This window comes from Aquarana catesbeiana, linkage group LG03, assembly GCF_042186555.1.
Source record: "Aquarana catesbeiana isolate 2022-GZ linkage group LG03, ASM4218655v1, whole genome shotgun sequence".
Lineage (NCBI taxonomy): Eukaryota > Metazoa > Chordata > Amphibia > Anura > Ranidae > Aquarana > Aquarana catesbeiana.
In genome coordinates, this window is record NC_133326.1 from 531,574,790 (window position 1) to 531,595,214 (window position 20,425).

A 20,425-nucleotide genomic window follows, 5' to 3' on the forward strand; every position below is an offset into this window, starting at 1 on the left:
GTGGTTTTACATAGGGTTAAATATCTTCTAGCGTACCCGAAGAGACATGAAATCCAGGAAGCTCTAATATGCAAATACTGACTTCAGTTAAGTACTTACCTTCACCTTCTCCGATGCTTTCAAATTTATCAGCAAACCCATTCATCACTTTATTCAATATCATGGTTCAGGAGGTAGAAACAGGGTTAAGCACCAGCTTCCTAGGTGAATTTAGTATTGCCCAAGGTTTCAACGCTCCTGTGTCTCTCTAGAAGATAACTAAAACTATGTACTATACATGTACCTTGAGGTTCCTATTATGCCAGTGAGCCTCCATTCACACTTGAGTGTTTTTTCTGCTCTTTTCTTTATGTCTGACTGTGAAAGATAAAATTTTGTGCAGCGCTCAAAAATTCATGATGATAAAATTCATATATATACATACTAATATATACTATGCAATGACCACAAAAAACAGTGAAAAGTGATGTGAAATTCACACCCAAACTAAAGTCCATGTGCCATCATGTAAAAATTTTTAAATATACAGTTCTTGGATAAACGGTGAAAACAGATTATGTAGCCAAAAGTGGAATTCCATGTGACATCAGTGTTGAAGTGAAGACACAGACAATAGAACCACCACCGGTTAGTGAGGAGGCTTACCGGAGTAAGAGGACTCAAATGGGCATATGCTCAGTGAGTTGACAAGGCATATGATGTAAACACCAAAAGTATGGGACCTCCACGTCTGGGCTCCAGATCAGGAAGGAAGATAGTCCAATTGGTCAAGAGATGTCATAGAGAAGCAGTCCTCAGAAGCAGCCAACTTGTTAGACCAAATCCTCTCAATTGGACTATCTTTCTTCCTGATCTGGAGCCTAGATGTGGAGGTCCCATACTTTGGTGTTTACACCATATGCTTTGTCGATTCACTGAGCATGTGCCCATTTGAGTCCTCTTACTCAGGTAAGCCTCCTCACTAACCGGTCACATGAAAAGATATTATAAAATAATTACAAAAATGTTAGGGGTGTACTCATTTTGTAAGATACTATATATGCGGGCTCCTCTCGACACAAATTGTCATGGCTGGTCCTAAAATGCCCGACCAATTTAGGCGGCACTGCACTCCCCGACCTCTCTACATATTACATAGCGTCTCAAATCTCTCAATTCTTCAATTAAAATCAATCTGACAGAGCCCGTTATTCCACCCTAGTTTGCTCCCAGGCCCCCAGCCCACTGTTCCATCCCTTCCAGATCCTGTTCTGCGGCCCCCGAGGTCCACCCCGAACTGGCGATGGGAGGCACATGTTGCTACACCACTGCAAGATCTGGCAACTCGCCATGCGCCTCGGTAGGGGACCCTCCCCTCACTCCCACACACCTCTTTGGGACAACCCACATCTGCCTGAACTTACCTCTATCCCTGATCATGGACTGTGGATTGACAAGGGTGTCATCTACTTGTCGCAAGTTGTAGCTCATGGGTCGGTTAAGTCATTCCAAACACTCAAAGATAACTTCACTTTACCCAACCACATGTTCTTCCGATACCTTCAACTCCGGCACGCACTAAACACACAGTTTAGCAACTCTGTCCCAGCTCTCGAGGTCCCATTATTGGTGGACATAATTTCAGGAAAAGACCCCTAGAAACTGATCTCCCCAATCTATGCATACCTTATGCTGCCCGCAGCGCCCACCACCGCCCACCACTGCCCACCAACTGAAATTGCGCTGGGAGTCTGACCTGGGCAATGTGACGGACGAGGACTGGGAGGAGGCCCTTGCTAACTGCAAAATTGTTTCTCCTAAACTCTCTGACCGCCTCACCCATCTATATATCCTCCACGGATCGTACCTGACGCCCTACCACATATCCAAATATAGACATGGACATAACCCCAACTGCCCCAGCTGCAGCTACCCTAACGCCTCCTTCTTCCATCTACTGTGGACTTGTCCGTCCATACAGGGGTTCTGGACCCAGGTGGTCCGGTTCCTTCACGATCGCATGGGCTCCCCGTTGTCCCTCTGCCGTCAGTGTGTGCTGGGGCTCCTCTGACTCTCTGAAGGCGAAAAATACCTAAATATATTTCTGTAAGAAACACTGTTCCTTGCCAGGATACAGATCGCCAGGACGTGGATGAGGGGGACCCCCCCCCACATTACAACAGCACCTGCAGCTGCTGATCAGTGTATTCTGACTGCGACAGGTCCTGCTGTTAGATTACAGTGTCCATTTGTGTGGATGTAGGAAACTGTTAGTTTTTTGGTTTTTCGCTCAGCCTGCTGGCAGATCCAAAAAAAATAATCTACCTGTCAATGGCCAGCTTTAAAAGTGTTATCCTGCAGACTACAGGTTTGCTTAGAAGGAACGTCAACTGAAACAACAGCTCACAATGAACAACAGAAGCATCTGCTGTGTCAAGGGAGCTTTTTCCTGGTATAGACCTGCTCAGGCGTGACAAACCAAGGAAAAGAAGTGGCCACACACAATGGCTATGATTATGATTGCTGCATGAACACATAGCACTTAGAGACATGACAACACCTGGAGAGTAAGCTGTTTTTCACACAGTAGTAATAGAGTCTCTAAAACTATAAAGGGGTTTGCTTCATGGGCAGTTTACCTAGAAATATGGGAGTTTCATTTTTACCTGGTGAAACCTAGGTAAAAAACACACTATGCAACTGCTTGGCCATGTTGTTTGGAAATTAATTTTTTTTTTCAACTAAAAATAAGATGCAGCACTTAATAACACAGATCAAGGGAGTAATTAAGATTGGCAGCAGATGTTTGGTTGCTAGGGAAGGCAGCCTCATTCCCCAGAGGGAGGCTTTCTCGGGTGGCCATACCTGTACCAGTCATTATGTAGAATGAATTGTGTTCCGTACTTCTTGTCCTCTGAACATTTTTCTGTTGCATAGGACACCCAGACAGTGCAGGAGCAGAAAGGACTGCTTGTACAGTAAAGTGCAAAGTTTACCGTGTGGGCAGTTGTCAGTATCAAGTCAGATAGGCAGAGGTGTGATGCTTCAGTGCATTGTACTGCTTACTTTTCTATTACTTTCTTTAAAGCGTCAATGCATTGTACAGGCAGTCCCCAGGTTACAAACAAGATAGGGACTGTAGGGTTGTTCTTAAGTTGAGTTTGTTTGTAAGTTGGAACAGGTACATTTTTTAAAGTGTAGCTTCAGCCAAAAAATCTATTCTTAAGCTTTTTGGATAACATAGGGAAGGGTTAACACCCCTGTAACATTTGTTTTGCTGTCTGTGCCCCTGTTCAGCAGATTTCACCTCACTTTCTGTCCCAATGACAATTGGATTTTGAAAATTTTTGGTTATTAGGGAAACAAGGATTGGTGATAAAGCATCAGTGAAGACACCTTTTTCCCATATTAACTCTTACAGGAGAGAATTTCCCTTCCTAGGGGTAGATTTTCTCTTACTTTCTGTTGTCTCCCTCCGTTTGTAAGTAGGAGTCGTTTGTAAGTCGGATGTTTGTAAGTAGGGGACCCCCTGTACTGCTTACTTTTCTATTACTTTCTTTGAAGCTCCAGTGCATTGTGCTGCAATGTAGTGACATGTGGCCCTGACCACTGACTGCACTGGGGAAAAGCAGCAGTCACTGCGCTTACAGTAGTGTGATCTAGCCCTGAAGCACTGTGTAGTATTGCAAAGCTGTAATGAGCAAAAAATGGCTGTTTGTCCGAGCCGGGGTACATTATTGTGACATCAAACGCCGCTACTCCATTTCTACGCATTTCATTTATAGTAGGCATCCTCAGGAAGCTAGCCTGTGCCATTTTGGAAGTGGTATTTATACACAATCTATTCAGCCCTTACTTCCAAATGATAATTGACGGCAGAAAGTAAATTGCCATTTTAACTTATGGAAACCTAGCCAAAAACAGTACAGTATATCTGGATGTACTATTACAATATACAAACCATGTAACTAAATACAGATTTTATTAAATTATTAAAATATTAAAAAAATATATCTTTAAATTCAATTTGAACTTTAATATGTAAAAAAAAGTATATAATAAAGTATAAAGCACCCTCTATTGGTCATAATAAGTTCATGTTTATACACATAATAAATGAATATAATAAATCCCATATCAATAATTATAATAAAAAACACTAATATGTTTAAATCATTTTACACCCACACATACTGATTATTAATTGTCAATGAACTTTACCAGCAATACAGACCTGATCATGGATGTGGAAATACGGGGCAATTTAGGAAACAGTGATCACAGGAGAATTGGCTTCAGTATAAATTACACAAATAGGAAACATAAGGGGAATACAAAGACACTGAATTTCAAAAGAGCCAACTTCCCTAAACTATGAACCTTGCTAGAAGGCATGAATTGGGATAAAATCTTAGGAGCAAAGAACACAGAGGAGAGATGGGTTTGCTTTAGGAGCATATTAAATAAGGGCATTAGCCAATGCATCCCATTGGGTTATAAATCTAAAAGAGCGAAAAAAAGTCCTGGATGGCTTAACTCCAATGTAAAAATGCATATAAAAGCAAAGGAGAAGTCCTTCAAAAAATACAAGATTGAGGGATCATCATCAGCATTCAAACTTTATAAAGAATGCAACAAGAAATGTAAGGGTGCAGTTAGGGCGGCTAAAATAGAACACGAAAGACATAGCGGAGGAGAGCAAAAAAAATCCCAAGAAATTCTTTAAGTATGTAAACAGTAGAAATGGGAGAGCAGACCATATTGGCCCCATAAAGAATGAGGAAGGACATCTGGTTACAAAGGATGGGGAGATGGCGAAGGTATTGAATTTATTCTTCTCCTCAGTCTTCACGAGGGAATCGGGGGGCTTCAGTAACCAAAACTGCAGTATTTATCCTCATGACACATCACAGGAAGCACCTCCATGGTTAACAGAGGACAGAATTAAAATTAGACTTGGGAAGCTTAACATTAATAAATCACCGGGACCGGACGGCTTGCATACGAGGGTACTTACGGAACTCAGTCAAGTGTTTGCCAGACTATTGTTCCTAATTTTTACTGACAGTCTATTGACTGGAATGGTACCAGCTGATTGTAGAAAAACAATATAGCACCAATATTTAAAAAGGGCCCAAAATACATCCCTGGGAATTACAGACCAGTTAGCCTAACATCAATAGTATGCAAGCTCTTGGAGGGGATGATAAGGGACTATATACAGGATTTTAGTAATGAGAACAGTATCATTAGCAGTGATCAGCGTGGATTCATGAAGAATCATTCTTGCCAAACCAATCTATTAACCTTCTATGAGGAGGTGAGTTTCCATCTAGATAAAGGAAGGCTTATAGACGTGGTGTATCTTGATTTTGCAAAAGCATTTGACACAGTTCCCCATAAACGTTTACTGTACAAAATAAGGTCCATTGGCATGGATCATAGGTCGAGTACATGGATTGAAAACTGGCTACAAGGGCTAGTTCAGAGGGTGGTGATAAATGGGGAATGGTCAGGGGTGGGTAGTGTGGTCCCCTAGGGTTCTGTGCTGGGACCAATCCTATTTAATTTGGTCATAAACGACCTGGAGGATGGGATAAACAGTTCAATCTCTGTATTTGCGGATGATACTAAGCTAAGCAGGGCAATAACTTCTCTGCAGGATGTGGAAACGTTGCAAAAAGATCTGAATAAATTAATGGGGTGGGCAACCGTAGAAAAATGTTTTGGGTGGCAAAAATATGAATGCAATCTATACACTGGGGGGAGAACCTCTGGGGGAATCTAGGATGGAAAAGGACCTGGGGGTCCTAGTAGATGATAGGCTCAGCAATGGCATGCAATGCCAAGCTGCTGCTAACAAAGCAAACAGAATATTGGCATGCATTAAAAAGGGGATCAACTCCAGAGATAAAACGATAATTCTCCCACTCTACAAGGCTCTGGTCTGCCCGCACCTGGAGTATGCTGTCCAGTTCTGGGCACCAGTCATCAGGAAGGATGTACTGGAAATGGAGCGAGTACAAAGAAGGGCAAAAGCTAATAAAGGGTCTGGAGGATCTTAGTTATGAGGAAAGGTTGCGAGCACTGAACTTATTCTCTCTGGAGAAGAGATGCTTAAGAGGGGATACTGGTGTACTGGATATTGTGGTGAACCCACAAAAGGGATAAAACTTTTTCGCGGAATGGAGTTTAACAAGACACGTGACCATTCATTAAAATTAGAAGAAAAGAGGTTTAACCTTAAACAACGTAGAGGGTTCTTTACTGTAATGCCACGTACACACGATTGCACATTCCGACAACAAAATCCATGTTTTTTTTCCTTCGGATGTTGGCTCAAACTTGTCTTGCATACACACGGTCACACAAATCTTGTCGGAATGTCGGAAATTCCGATAGTCAAGAACGCGGTGGCGTACAACACATACGACGAGCTGAGAAAATTTAAATTCAATAGCCAGTGCGGCTCTTCTGCTTGATTCCGAGCATGCGTGCAATTTTGTGCGTCAGAATTGTGTATACACGATCGGAATTTCCAACAGCGGATTTTGTTGTCGGAAAATTTGAGATCCAGATCTCAAATTTTGTTTATTGGAGATTCCGACGAAAAATGTCCGATTGAGCCTACACACGGTCGGAATTTCTGACAACAAGCTCCCATCGAACATTTCCCGTTGGAAAATCCGAAGTTTGTACGCAACATTAGAGCGGCAAGGATGCGGAATTCCCTTCTACAGGCTGTGGTCTCAGCGGGGTGCATTGATAGTTTCAGAAAACTATTAGATAAGCACCTGACGACCACAACATACAGGGATATACAATGTAATACTGACATATAATCACACACATAGGTTGGACTTGATGGACTTGTGTCTTTTTTCAACCTCACCTACTATGTAACTGTTTATGAATAAGAGTTTAGAAATAAATGGGTCATGGGGCTCTGGTGAGTGTATGAGTGGTGTGGATCACTGGGGAATCATCTCACTAAATACATTTGGACTAAAAACATTTGGGTATTAAGTGCACAATTAAATGTGAGTTTAATTTATGATAGTATATACCCATTTACTCAGTGAAGTGAACAGCCTCAGATGATACACAGAGATGAAACAAATCTCCCTACATAAGTTTTACATGTATATAAGGTGTCTTCAGCTTGCTATATTCTTTAGAAAGTGCACATCGTGTTAGAAATAGTTCTTCCTGTTCCAGGCAGAAGAACGAAGATACTTGCAGAGCTGTTCTGTGAATAGACCAGCTCTCTGCTAATTTATTTATAGCACCTACCCCGACACAAATTTCCAGCTGCTTTTATCTCCAGGGTCGGAGAGCTTGTCAGAAGGTATGCTGATAAAAGAAGAATGGACACAGCACTTAGGGCTTTGGGCTTTGGAGACAGATAAGAAAACACCACAGATATACGTGCCTAGGTCAAATTTCATGAATTGGATTTACATCCATTTTAAGGGTTTTTTTTTCATCTTAATAAATTTGTTTCTTGATCTTGGCATTTTTCCATATAAGGGGCACTGAGGATCCTTGGTGAATTATCCATTATACCAGTGGCATATTGAAGGATTGTGGATATAAGCAGACCCCTTTAGAAATAATTGGGTCATGGAGCTCTGAAATCATCTCACTGAATAACTTTGGACTATTAATGGGAGCACAAATAGAGTGTGATTACACTAAATATTGATTCATGATTGGACTTTTCACAGAATTTTCTATCTTCACTGATTTATGCTTGGAAAGAGAAATTTTTCATTAGAATTTTATATACATTATTAATTTATGCTGTGTATATATATATATATATATATATGTTTACATATTAGAGCAACATTAATTGACATACTTTATGGTAGTTACAAGGCATGGTTCACTTACTGCATATATTATTTGAGTGTTTAAAGGGCTGACACCAGTTTTGAACTGCATCTGGGATTTTTTAATTTTTTTTAATTTTTATTCTGTTTAACCACCTCAATACAGGGCACTTTCACCCCCTTCCTGCCCAAGCCATTTTTCAGTTTTCAGCGCTGTCGCACTTTGAATGACAATTGCGCGGTCATGTTACACTGTACCCTAATGAAATTTTTATCATTTTTTCCCCACAAATAGAGCTTTCTTTTGGTGGTATTTGATCACCTCTGCGGTTTTTATTTATTGCGCTATAAACAAAAGAAGAGGGACAATTTTGAAAAAACACAATATTTTTTACTTTTTGCTATAATAAATATCCAATTTTTTTTTTTTTTTTAACAAATTTTTTCCTCAGTTTAGGCCGATACGTATTCTTCTACATATTTTTGGTAAAAAAAAATTGCGCTAAGCGTATATTGATTGGTTTGCGCAAAAGTTATAGCGTCTACAAAATAGGGGATAGATTTATAGCATTTTTATTATTTATTTATTTTTTACTAGTAATGGCGGCGATCTGCAATTTTTATTGTGACTGCGATATTGCGGCGGACATATCGGACACTTTTGACACATTTTTGGGACCATTCACATTTATACAGCGATCAATGCTATAAAATTGCATTGATTACTGTGTAAATGTGACTGGCAGGGAAGGGGTTAACACTAGGGGGCGCTCGAGGGGTTAATGTATTACCTAAGGAGGTGATTCTAACTGTGGAGGGAGGGGACTGACTGGGGGAGGTGACCGATCGCTGTCCCTATGTACAAGGGACACGCCATCGGTCTCCTCTCCTTTCTGACAGGACGTGGATCTGTGTTTACATGCACAGATCCACGCTCCTGCTCTGTTACCCGGCAATCGCGGGTGCCCGGCGGACATCGCGGCCGCCGGGCACGCGCACCGGGTCCCGAGCGACGCAGCGGGCACGCGCGCGCGCCGCCGGCGGCGCGCGCGCGCCCCCTAGTGGCTCGGAAGGCGAGGACGTCATATGACGTCCTCCCAGAACAATAGAAGCCTCGTCCAGCCGTCATATGACGGTGGGCGGTGGCTTAGCGGTTAAAAATATTTTTTCACATATATTACACACATTGGTGAAATAATACCTGTTCACGATGCCGGTGCTGTAAATCTAAAAAATGGCTATTTCAATATTTTAAATCAAAAGTTGATCTCACTTACACATCCATGTCATAAAACTGAAAATACTACATCTCCTCCTTAACAAAAATGGAGCTTCCCTGTAAGTAAATGTGATAAATTTGTTTTAATCCATAAGTGTATTAATGCATATTTTGGGGTTGATTTACTAAAACTGGAGAGTGCCAAATCTGGTACAGCTGTGCATGCTAGCCAATCCACTTCTAACTTCAGCTTGTTCAAATAAGCTTTGACTAACAAAAAAAAAACTGGAAGCTGACTGGTTTATGCAGAGCTGCACCAGATTGTGCACACTCCAGTTTTAGTAGATCAACCCCATTGTGTCTGCACATATTGGTAATAAAAACGTACTTACAAGTTACTGGTGTTGAAAATATGTGTGCCGTCTATTCTTCAACATTTTATACTTTATTTTCCAGCCTGAGAAGACGTTAATGCTAGATGAATGCTCCTCCTGTGAATGTAGCATTTCCAGAGGACCAACTTATAAACTGTCCTGCCAACGGACTACATGTGATCCTTGTCCGCAGGTAAGGAATATGTAATAAATAATTAATAATTAAGTAATGACATAATGCTTACTCATCATTCTGTGTAGTGTCTTAAAGCTGAACTCTGGAATAAGCAATTATTGTCTAAATACAAGATCCATGTTTATTCTTACTTGAATCTTTGGTGTGCTTTGTGTACTTCCAAATCTGTGCAACAATCCAGCATAGAACATTGCCTCTGTACAGTAGCTTCCTGTGATAAAGACCGGTCCTTGCTGTTCTAACTGCTTGTGCAGGGTGACTGGTCTTGACAAAGGATTTGTCTGTGTTTTCCACAGCCACCAGTCAGAATTGGATTTTCCCAATCTGTCATGCTCAGTCTTGTATGAGAGTGGTTCATAAAAGGCAACGCAGACAGTTTGTATACATGTAGCGCTCCAATCACTCTGGAGACAAGAAGCAGTCTTTGCAGCTTTGTTTTGTTGTTTTATTTTAGGGGGATTAAACTTGCATGGGGAAGGGGTTCTTATGGGAAGCCCACTTGATCAGCAAAGAATTCTTCAGGGACACAGAATATATACATCCAGTATATACACACTTCTCCTCTTCTACCTGCAGCACAGACTTGTTTGTAGAACTACAACTCCCAGGACCAGCTAGCACTGACAAATTGATCCAACGCAGTCTCAGTCAGATCCATGTGAATGCCCTTTGCAGGCAGGGACCGTGCACCCCTTTAATTGCGTAGCAAAAAGAGAGACCTTTGGTACTAGCTGTCCTATTCCTGTGGCTACTGCTCCCAATACCACCACGCCAGGCACTGCCAGCCTGCCTGGCTGCAGCTGCCCCTTTCACTAGCCCTCCTGGCTACTTCTCCACAGTCCTCCCAGACTGACTCTGCATCCATCCCAGCCTGCTTGCACCCAGTCCCTTCAGGCATGCTTCTCAGTCCTTTGACTGCAACACTTACCAGCCCTCCTGGCTGCCCTCCTTCCTGGAAATTTGCCCGGCAGTATCCTCCTGCTGTCCTTTCCTTGCTCCGGTGCCTCCTGGTCGGGATCCCCCTGTCTGTCATGAAGAGGGGTCCCTTCTGCACCCAAGCCCAAGCTTTAGTTCACCCCTCCAGACTGGGGGGACTACTTTAAAAAGCCTCCAACACCTAACACTCCATCTCCATCTTCCACCCGAATACCAATGCCGCATCTGAGCTGACCCTGAGTATTTGAGGGGGCCTGCCCACTAACAACCCATCTGTTGGGGATTGGTCAGGGCCCTGAGAACACTCCAGACATATCCTCCTAGACTCCTAACTGTTTCTAGAATCTTCTCCAAGTTTCCAGCAAGCAGGGGGAGTCACCAAAGATGCTGCTGCTGAATCTTCCAGCCTACCCTAAGTCATTCAAAACCCTGACCCAGAAAAAAATACACAGGCTTGGCTACCAGCCAAGCATGTATTTACCTACACTAATAAAGTTCATAACCTTAGCACTCTAGCTACGCTAAGGAGTGCTACATACAAAACACCTTTCAGAATTAGTTCTATATTCCTTGCTTTTTAGCAGAATGTAGTTGCCAGACTAACTACCGATGAATGCAGCCGCTGCTAGGATGTGAAAAGCTGCTTGATGCTCATGGCAGCTAGGTTAAAAAAATATATAAAATTTGGGCTACCGTTTGCTTTCTGTTATTTACAGTTATGCAAATGTTTTATTCTTTTAAAACCTTTAAAGGAGAAGTACAGCCAAAGCTCATTTGGCTGTACTTCTCCTGTAGACCACAGGAGTGCAATTCGCTTTGCACTCCTGCAACCGTTTTCAGCAGACAGCGGGCTGCAGCCCACTGTCGGCTGACGTCACAGAACCAGTCCAGGCTCGGGAAGGATCGTGACCATATGGTCGGGATATGCCCACATGCCTGGACTGGCACCCGGCTCAGCCTCTTACCGAGGGTGCTGAGAGCCTAAACCAGCCGGTCCCACCCGCTCGACAGCCCAGCGCTCCAGTGAGCACAGGGAGGCAGAGCAGAGAGCTGCCGACTGACAGTCACCAGCTCTCTGCTCAGGAAGCTGTGAGAACCAAGCGATCAGCAGTGTTTGATTTGCTTGGTTCTCAGTGTTAGAGCCAGCGGGGGACAGATGCGGCATCGGACCAATATTGCATCTAGCTAGGTAAGTATGATTCACAAGAAAAAGCGAATCCCATACTTCTCTTTTAAGAAACAGGATACCACAGGGAGAAAATCAGATTGGTTTAGGATGAATGTAACAATTTAGCCTTGACTGTATCCTATCCCCTGGCCCTTAAAGGAAACCTGTAATTAGAAAGAATAGAGGCTTCCTTGATTTATTATTACTAGTTTACTGGCTGTCATGAAGATCCAGTGGCTTCAGTACTTCACACTGACTATATGTAGATTTGGAGTTAAGACTTCACTCTAAATATCCTGAGCTGTATAGTTGCTCAGGTAAGGGTCTCACAGTATTGAAGCCAGACAGCCAAGCAAATAACACTGAGTTAGAAATGAATACCTCTTTCTCAGGACTCTGCGCCCGCACCCCTAATTTGTATTTTACAAATACCTTTCTGGAACTTCTGCCAAATCATGTTCCTGTTCTGGCATCGGCAGTGAGGGGTCCTGAATGCTGAAGAGAATAGTGCTCATTTAGTGACATGGGGATGCATGTTGACACACCACCAAGGGGTGTGTCCATGACTGTCTAGGCTCAGAGGAAGGGAGCAGCAGTGCAGGACAGTAGAAGACATGGAGCATGGAGAGGGCAATTAGTGCGTTGCCAACTTATTTATGGGAAGAGAGAATATAGTAAATATTTGGGACTTTAAATATACCTCTATCATCACCACTTGAATAGAAAAAAGAAAAAAATGTCTAAACATTTTTTGTCTTTTGTTACATACAATACAAAAAACAACACAGTGTATCAAACATATATAATATTGTATATATAAAATGTTACAGTTAAGGCATTCTAAGTCCTTTTAAAGGTCAATGTGTTTCACAGGGAATCTGCTTCTTTAGGATCAGCAAAGTTTAGTATCTTGAAACAGCCTATTCACAGATTAAAAACAAATCCAATTGAGCACAAAACTACCATGCAAAAAATGCAAAGATCTCTTGGCCTTTTTTCAGAGAATATGAATGATAACACAAAAAATTTTCTTTCACTCATGGTTAGTGTTTGGCTGAAGCCATTTATTATCAATCAACTGTGTTTACGCTTTTTAAATCATAATGAAAACATAAACTACCCAAATGACCCTGATCAAAAGTTTACACACCCCAGTTCTTATTACCGTGTATTGCCCCCTTTAACATCAATGACAGCTTGAAGTCTTTTTGTGGTATTTGTGGATGAGGCTCTTTATCTTCTCAGATGGTAAAGCTGCCCATTCCTCTTGGCAAAAAGCCTCCAGTTCCCGTAAATTCTTGTGTTGTCTTGCATGAACTGCACGTTTGAGATCTCCCCAGAGTGGCTCAATGATATTGAGGTCAGGAGACTGAGATGGCCCCTCTAGAAGCTTCACTTTATTCTGCTGTAGCCAATGACAGGTCAACTTGGCCTTGTATTTTGGATCATTGTCATGTTGGAATGTCCATGTGCATCCAATGTGCAGCTTCCTGGCTGATGAATGCAAATATTCCTCCAGTATTTTTTGATAACATGCTGCATTCATCTTGCCATCAATTTTTACCAAATTTCCTGTGCCTTTGTAGCTCACACATCCCCGAAACATCAGAGATCCACCTCCATGTTTCACAGTAGGAATGGTGTACCTTTCATCATAGGCCTTGTTGACTCCTCTCCAAATGAAGCTTTCATGGTTGTGGCCTAAAAGCTCAATTTTGGTCTCATCGCTCTAAATTACTTTGTGCCAGAAGGTTTGGGGTTTGTCTCTGTGCTGCTTGGTGTATTGTAAGCAGGATACAGGATACTTTGTGGCATTTGCCTAGTAATGGCTTTCTTCTGGCGACTTGACCATGCAGCCCATCTTTTTTCAAGTGCCTCCATATTGTGCATCTTGAAACAGCCACACCACATGTTTTCAGAGATTCCTGTTTTTCACCTGAAGCTATTTGTGGGTTTTTCTTTGCACCCCGAACAATTTTCCTGGCAGTTGTGGCTGAAATTTCAGTTGGTCTACCTGACCGTGGTTTGGTTTTAACAGAACCCCTCATTTTCCACTTCTTGATTAGCGTTTGAACACTGACTAGCATTCTCAATTCCTGGGATATCTTTTTATATCCCTTTCCTGTTTTATACAGTTCAACTACCTTTTCCCGCAGATTCTTTGACCATTCTTTTGCTGTCCCCATGACTCAGAATCCAGAAATGTCAGTGCAGCACTGGATGAAAGATGCAAGGGTGTGTCAGGAGTCCAGAAACTCATTGACCTTTTATACACACACACTAATTACAAGCAAACAGATCACAGGTGAGGATGGTTACCTTCAATAGCCATTCAAACCCCTTTGTGTCAACTTGTGTACATGTTATCAGGCCAAAATCACCAGGGTATGTAAACTTTTGATCAGGGTCATTTGGGTAGTTTCTGTTGTCATTATTATTTTAAAAAAGTAAACACAGTTGATTGATAATAAATGGCTTCAGCCAAACACTAACTATAAGTGAAAGAAAAGTTTTTGTGTTATCATTCATATTCTCTGAAAAATGGCCAAGAAATCATAAATTCTGTCAGGGTGTGTAAACTTATGAGAACAACTGTATCCATATATGTCTGCTGCAGTGGAATACCTGTTTGCATCTCCCTTCATTGCTTAATATCTGATGACCCTTTGACCCTGATTTTTGCATGGTAGTTTTGTGCCCAATGGGATTTGTTTTTATTCTGTGAATAGGTTGTTTCAACATACTAAACTTTGCTGGTCCTGAAGAAGCGGATACCCCCGCGAAACACGTTTACCTTTAAAAGGACTTAATATGCCTAACTGTAACATTTTATATGCACAACATTATATATATGTTTGATACACTGTGTTGTTTGTTTGTATTATATGTAATAAAAGGCAAAAACTGTTTAGATAATTTATTTTTTTTCTAGTGGTGATGATAGACGTATATTTAAAGTCCCAAATATTTACCATATTTTCAGTCTTACCTAATGACTGGGATGATACCTCTATATCACTATCATGGTTATTATTAAATAATACATACTCCATTCCACAAACACTAGTCCCATCCTATTATTTATGGGATGATGGGAGATGCAGAGGTATCTGCGTGATGACTACTGTAATATGGATTCCAAGAAACCTTTAACCACTTCAATACCAGGCACTTAGACACCTTCCCGCCCAGACCAATTTTCAGCTTTCAGCGCTGTCGCAATTTGAATGACAATTGCGCGGTCATGCTACACTGTACCCAAACAAATTTTTTATCATTTTGTTCCCACAAATAGAGCTTTCTTTTGGTGGTATTTGATCACCTCTGCGGTTTTTATTTTTTGCGCAACAAATAAAAAAAGACCGAAAATTTTGAAAAAAAACAAGTTTTTCTTTGTTTCTGTTAAAATTTTTTTGTAAATAAGTACGTTTTCTTCTTCAACGACGGGCACTGATATGGCTGCACTGACGGGCACTGACTGGCACTGATACGGCGGCACTGATGGGCACCGATGAGGTGGCACCAATGAGGTGGCACTGATGAGGTGGCACTGACGGGCACTGATGATGGGCACTGATAGGCGGCACTGATGGGCACTGATAGGCGGCACTGATGGGCACTGATAGGTGGCACTGGTAAGCAGCACTGATGGGCACTCATAGGTGGCACAGATGGGCACTTATAGGCGGCGCTGATGGGCACTCATAGGTGGCATTGATGGGCACTCATAGGTGGCATTGATGGTTACTTATGGGTGGCACTGATAGTTGGCACAGATGGGCATGGATGGGCACTGATAGATGGGCACTGATGGGCACGGATGGGCACTGACAGGTGGCATGAATGGACACTGATGGGTGGCACTGACGGCACTGGTTGTTTGCAGTGATGCCCCTAAGGGTGGCATTGTTGGGCATCACTGCAACATAATGGTGCCAATCAGTGCCCATTTGTGGGCACTGATTGGCACTGACTGGGCACATGTGGATGGCCATGGGGTACATACCTGGCCATCCACATGTTGCCCCTTCCCTGGTGGTCCTAGTGGCGATCCCTGGTGGTCCAGTGTGGTGATCTGAGGGGGGGCTGTGCTGATAAACAATCAGCACAGACCCCCCCTGCCAGGAGAACCGCCGATCGGCTCTCCTCTAATCGCGTCTGTCAGACGTGAGTGAGGAAGAGCCGATCAACGGCTCTTCCTATTGACAGCGTGATCAGCCGTGATTGGACACGGCTGATCACGTGGTAAAGAGCCTCCGCCGGAGGCTTTTTACCAAGATCAGTGTAGCGGTGTGTCAGACTGACACACCGCTCCACCGATCGCCGCGATGCGCGTCCCCGGGGGCGCGCTGCGGCATGTTATCCTGCTGGACGTCATATGACGTCCAGTCAGGATAACACAACCACTTCCCGGACGTCAATCCGCTATAGGGCGGGCGGGAAGTGGTTAAATAATAAAAACATTATCTAATGCAAAGCCTTAGAAAGATTGGCTATAGCCAAAGTCATAGTCTATAGTGCATCCGTAAAGTATTCACAGCGCTTCACTTTTTCCACCTTTTTTTATGTTACAGCCTTTTTTCCAAAATGGATTAAATTCATTATTATTCTCAAAATTCTTACAAACAATACCCCATAACGACAACGTGAAATATGTTTGTTTAAAATCCTTGCAAATTTATTAAAAATATAAAACGAAAAAAATCACAGGTACATAAGTATTCACAGCTTGTGCTAAATACTTTGTTGAAGCACCTTTGGCACCAATTACAGCCTCAAGTCTTTTTGAGTATGATGCTACAAGCTTTGCACACCTATTTTTTGGCCAGTTTTTTCCCATTCTTCTTTGCAGGACGTCTCAAGCTCCATCAGGTTGGATGGGGAGCATCGGTGCACAGCCTTTTTCAGATCTCTCTTCAGAGATGTTCAATCGGATTCAAGTCTGGGCTATGGCTGGGCCACTCAAGGACATTCACAGAGTTGTCCCGTAGCCACTCCTTTGTTATCTTGCCTGTGTGCTTAGGGTCATTGTCCTGTTGGAAGGTGAACCTTTGCCCCAGTCTGAGGTCCAGAGCGCTCTGAGCAGGTTTTCATCAAGGATGTCTCTGTACATTGCTGCATTCATCTTTCCCTCAATCCTGACGCTAAAAAACATTCCCTCAGCATGATGCTGCCTCCACCATGTCCATAATGGGGGTGGTAGTGACACAGCCCCAAATGATCCACAATGGCTCAAAAGTGATATGGTCCAGAAATATTTAGACAGAATAAAGGTGGATAAAGTACCTGGACCACATGGCATCCACCCATAGATCCTAAAAGAATTAAGCTCTGTCATTTCAAAGCCATTGTTTCTAATATTTAGGGACTCGTTAATGACTGGAATGGTACCACTGGATTGGCGCAGGGCCAATGTGGTGCCCATATTTAAAAAAGGATCAAAGTCTTTACCAAGTAACTATAGACCTGTTATTTTAACTTCTATAATTTGGAAGATACTGGAGAGTTTAATAAAAAAAAACACATAGGTGAGTTATGGCTGGAAAAAATATTTTAAGCAACAGACAGCATGGATTCATGAAAGACAGAAGTTGTCAAACAAACCTGGTTTCTTTTTATGAAGAGGTAAGTAAAACCTTGGACAAAGGGGTGGCTGGACAGAGGGGTGGCTGTGGACTTGGTATACCTGGATTTTGCAAAAGCGTTTGACACCCGGCTTATGTGTAAGGTAAAGTCTACAGGCTTGCAAAGATCAATTTGTAAATGTATAGAAAACTGGCTAAAAGACAGAATTCAGAGAGTAGTGGTTATTGACTCTTACTCTGAATGGTCATAAAGTAACATTTCTGACTTTACAGATGACACTAAGCTATGCACTGGAATAACATCTCCAATTTACAAGCCAACCTCAATGCACTAATTGGACAACTAAGTGGCAAATGAGGTTTAATGTTGATAAATGTAAAGTTATGCACTTGGGGGCTAAGAATATGCATGCATCATACATACTAGGGGAGTACAACTGGGGGGGAATCCATAGTGGGGAAGGATTTGGGGGTTTTGGTAGATCATAAGCTCAATAATAGAATGCAATGCCAAGCTGCGGTTTCCAAAGCGAGCAAAGTCCTTTCTTGTATTAAGAGAGGTATGGACTCCAGAAAGCGAGATATCATTTTGCCCTGTACAAATCATTAGTAAGACCTCATGTGGAATATGCAGTTCAGTTAGGGCACCAGTTCTCAAAAAGGATATCCGGGAACTGGAGAAAGTGCAGAAAAGGGCAACCAAACTGATAAGAGGCATGGAGGAACTCAGCTATGAGGAAAGATTAGAGGAACTGAATTTATTCTCTCTTGAGAAGAGGAGATTAAGGGGGGATATGATCAACTTGTACAAATTCATAAGTAGTCCATATAGTGAACTTAGTGTTGGGTTATTCACTTTAAGGTCATCACAGATGACAAGGGGGCGCTCTTTACGTCTAGAGGAAAAAAGATTTAATCTCCAAATACGGAAAGGTTTTTTCACAGTAAGAGCTGTAAAAATGTGGGATAGACTCCCTCCAGAGGTGGTTCTGGTAAGCTCAGTAGATTGCTTTTAAAAAGTCCTGGATTCTTTCTTAAATGTACATAATATAACTGGGTACTAACATTTATAGATAAAGTTGATCCAGGGAAAATCCAATTGCCTCTCAGGGGGTAAAGAAGGAGTTTTTTCCCCTGCAGTAGCAAATTGGAGCATGCTTTGCTGGGGTTTTTCGCCCTCGTCTGGATCAACTGTGGGTGAAGGATTGTGTATATGGGATTGTATTTTTTTTTTTTTGGTTGAACTAGATGGACTTGTGTCTTTTTTCAATCTGACTAACTATGTAACTAGGTAATCATGCTTCACTGTAGGATGGTATTGGCAAGGTGATGAGCGGTGCCTTGTTTCCTCCAGACATGACGCTTGTCATTCAGGTTAAAGAGTTCAATCTTTGTTTGATCAGACCAGAGATTTTTTTTTATCATGGTCTGAGAGTCCTTCAAGTAGGTGCCTTTTGGCAAACTCCAGATGGGCTGTCATGTGCCTTTTACTTAGGAGTGGCTTTTGTCTGGCCACTCTACCATACAGGCCTGATTGGTGGAGTGCTGCAGAGATGGTTGTTCTTCTGGAAGGTTCTCCACAGAGAAACTCTGGAGCTCTGTCACAGTGTCCATCGGGTTCTTGATCAGCTCCCTAAGGCCCTTCTCCCCCGATTTCTCAGCTTGGGCGGGTGGCCACTCTTGGAAGAGTCCGGGTGATTCCAAACTTCTTCCATTTACAGATGATTGAGGCCACTGTGATTATTGGGACTAGGGATGAGCTTCGAGTTCGAGTCGAACTCATGTTCGACTCGAACATTGGCTGTTCGCAAGTTCACCGAACAGCGAACAATTTGGGGTGTTCGCGGCAAATTCGAATGCCGCGGAACACCCTTTAAAAGTCTATGGGAGAAATCAAAAGTGCTAATTTTAAAGGCTAATATGCAAATTATTGTCATAAAAAGTGTTTGGGGACCTGGGTCCTGCCCCAGAGGACATGGATCAATGCAAAAAAAAGTTTTAAAAACGGCCGTTTTTTCAGGAGCAGTGATTTTAATAATGCTTAAAGTCAATCAATAAAAGTGTAATATCCCTTTAAATTTCGTACCTGGGGGGTGTCTATAGTGTGCCTGTAAAGGGGCGCATGTTTCCTGTGTTTAGAACAGTCTGACAGCAAAATGACATTTTGAAGGAAAAAACTCATTTAAAACTACTCGCGGCTATTGCATTGCCGACAATACACATAGAAGTTCATTGATAAAAACGGCATGGGAATTCCCCAAAGGGGAACCCCGAACCAAAATTAAAAAAAAAAAATGACGTGGGAGTCCCCCTAAATTCCATACCAGACCCTTCAGGTCTGGTATGGATATTAAGGGGAACCCCGCGCCAAAAAAAAAAAAAAAAAAACGGCGTGGGGTCCCCCCCAAAAATCCATACCAGACCCTTATCCGAGCACGCAACCTGGCAGGCCGCAGGAAAAGAGGGGGGGACGAGAGTGCGGCCCCCCCTCCCTCCTGAACCGTACCAGGCCACATGCCCTCAACATTGGGAGGGTGCTTTGGGGTAGCCCCCCAAAACACCTTGTCCCCATGTTGATGAGGACAAGGGCCTCATCCCCACAACCCTGGCCGGTGGTTGTGGGGGTCTGCGGGCGGAGGGCTTATCGGAATCTGGAAGCCCCCTTTAACAAGGTGACCCCCAGATCCCGGCCCCCCCCTGTGTGAAATGGTAAGGGGGTACATAAGTACCCCTACCATTTCACGAAGAAAGTGTCAAAAATGTTAAAAATGACAAGAGACAGTTTTTGACAATTCCTTTATTTAAATGCTTCTTCTTTCTTCTATCTTCCTTCATCTTCTGGTTCTTCTGGTTCTTCTGGCTCTTCTGGTTCTTCCTCCGGCGTTCTCGTCCAGCATCTCCTCCGCGGCGTCTTCTATCTTCTTCTCCTCGGGCCGCTCCGCACCCATGGCATGGGGGGGAGGCTCCCGCTCTTCTCTTCTTCTTTTCTTCTCTTCTTCTTTTCTTCTTTTCTTCTCCGGGCCGCTCCGCAATCCATGCTGGCATGGAGGGAGGCTCCCGCTGTGTGACGGCTCTCCTCGTCTGACAGTTCTTAAATAACGGGGGGGCGGGACCACCCGGTGACCCCGCCCCC

The 20,425-nt window shown here is 42.9% G+C and overlaps 1 protein-coding gene across 1 annotated transcript in view; it reads left to right on the plus strand.

Annotated features, from left to right (window-relative positions):
* Positions 1-20,425, plus strand: part of VWF (von Willebrand factor) — a 363,569-nt gene that overhangs the window by 333,777 nt on the left and 9,367 nt on the right. The window contains exon 47 of the mRNA XM_073621285.1: positions 9,490-9,600. Within this exon, the coding sequence (XP_073477386.1) occupies positions 9,490-9,600 (111 nt within the window). The remainder of the gene's footprint in view (positions 1-9,489; positions 9,601-20,425) is intronic.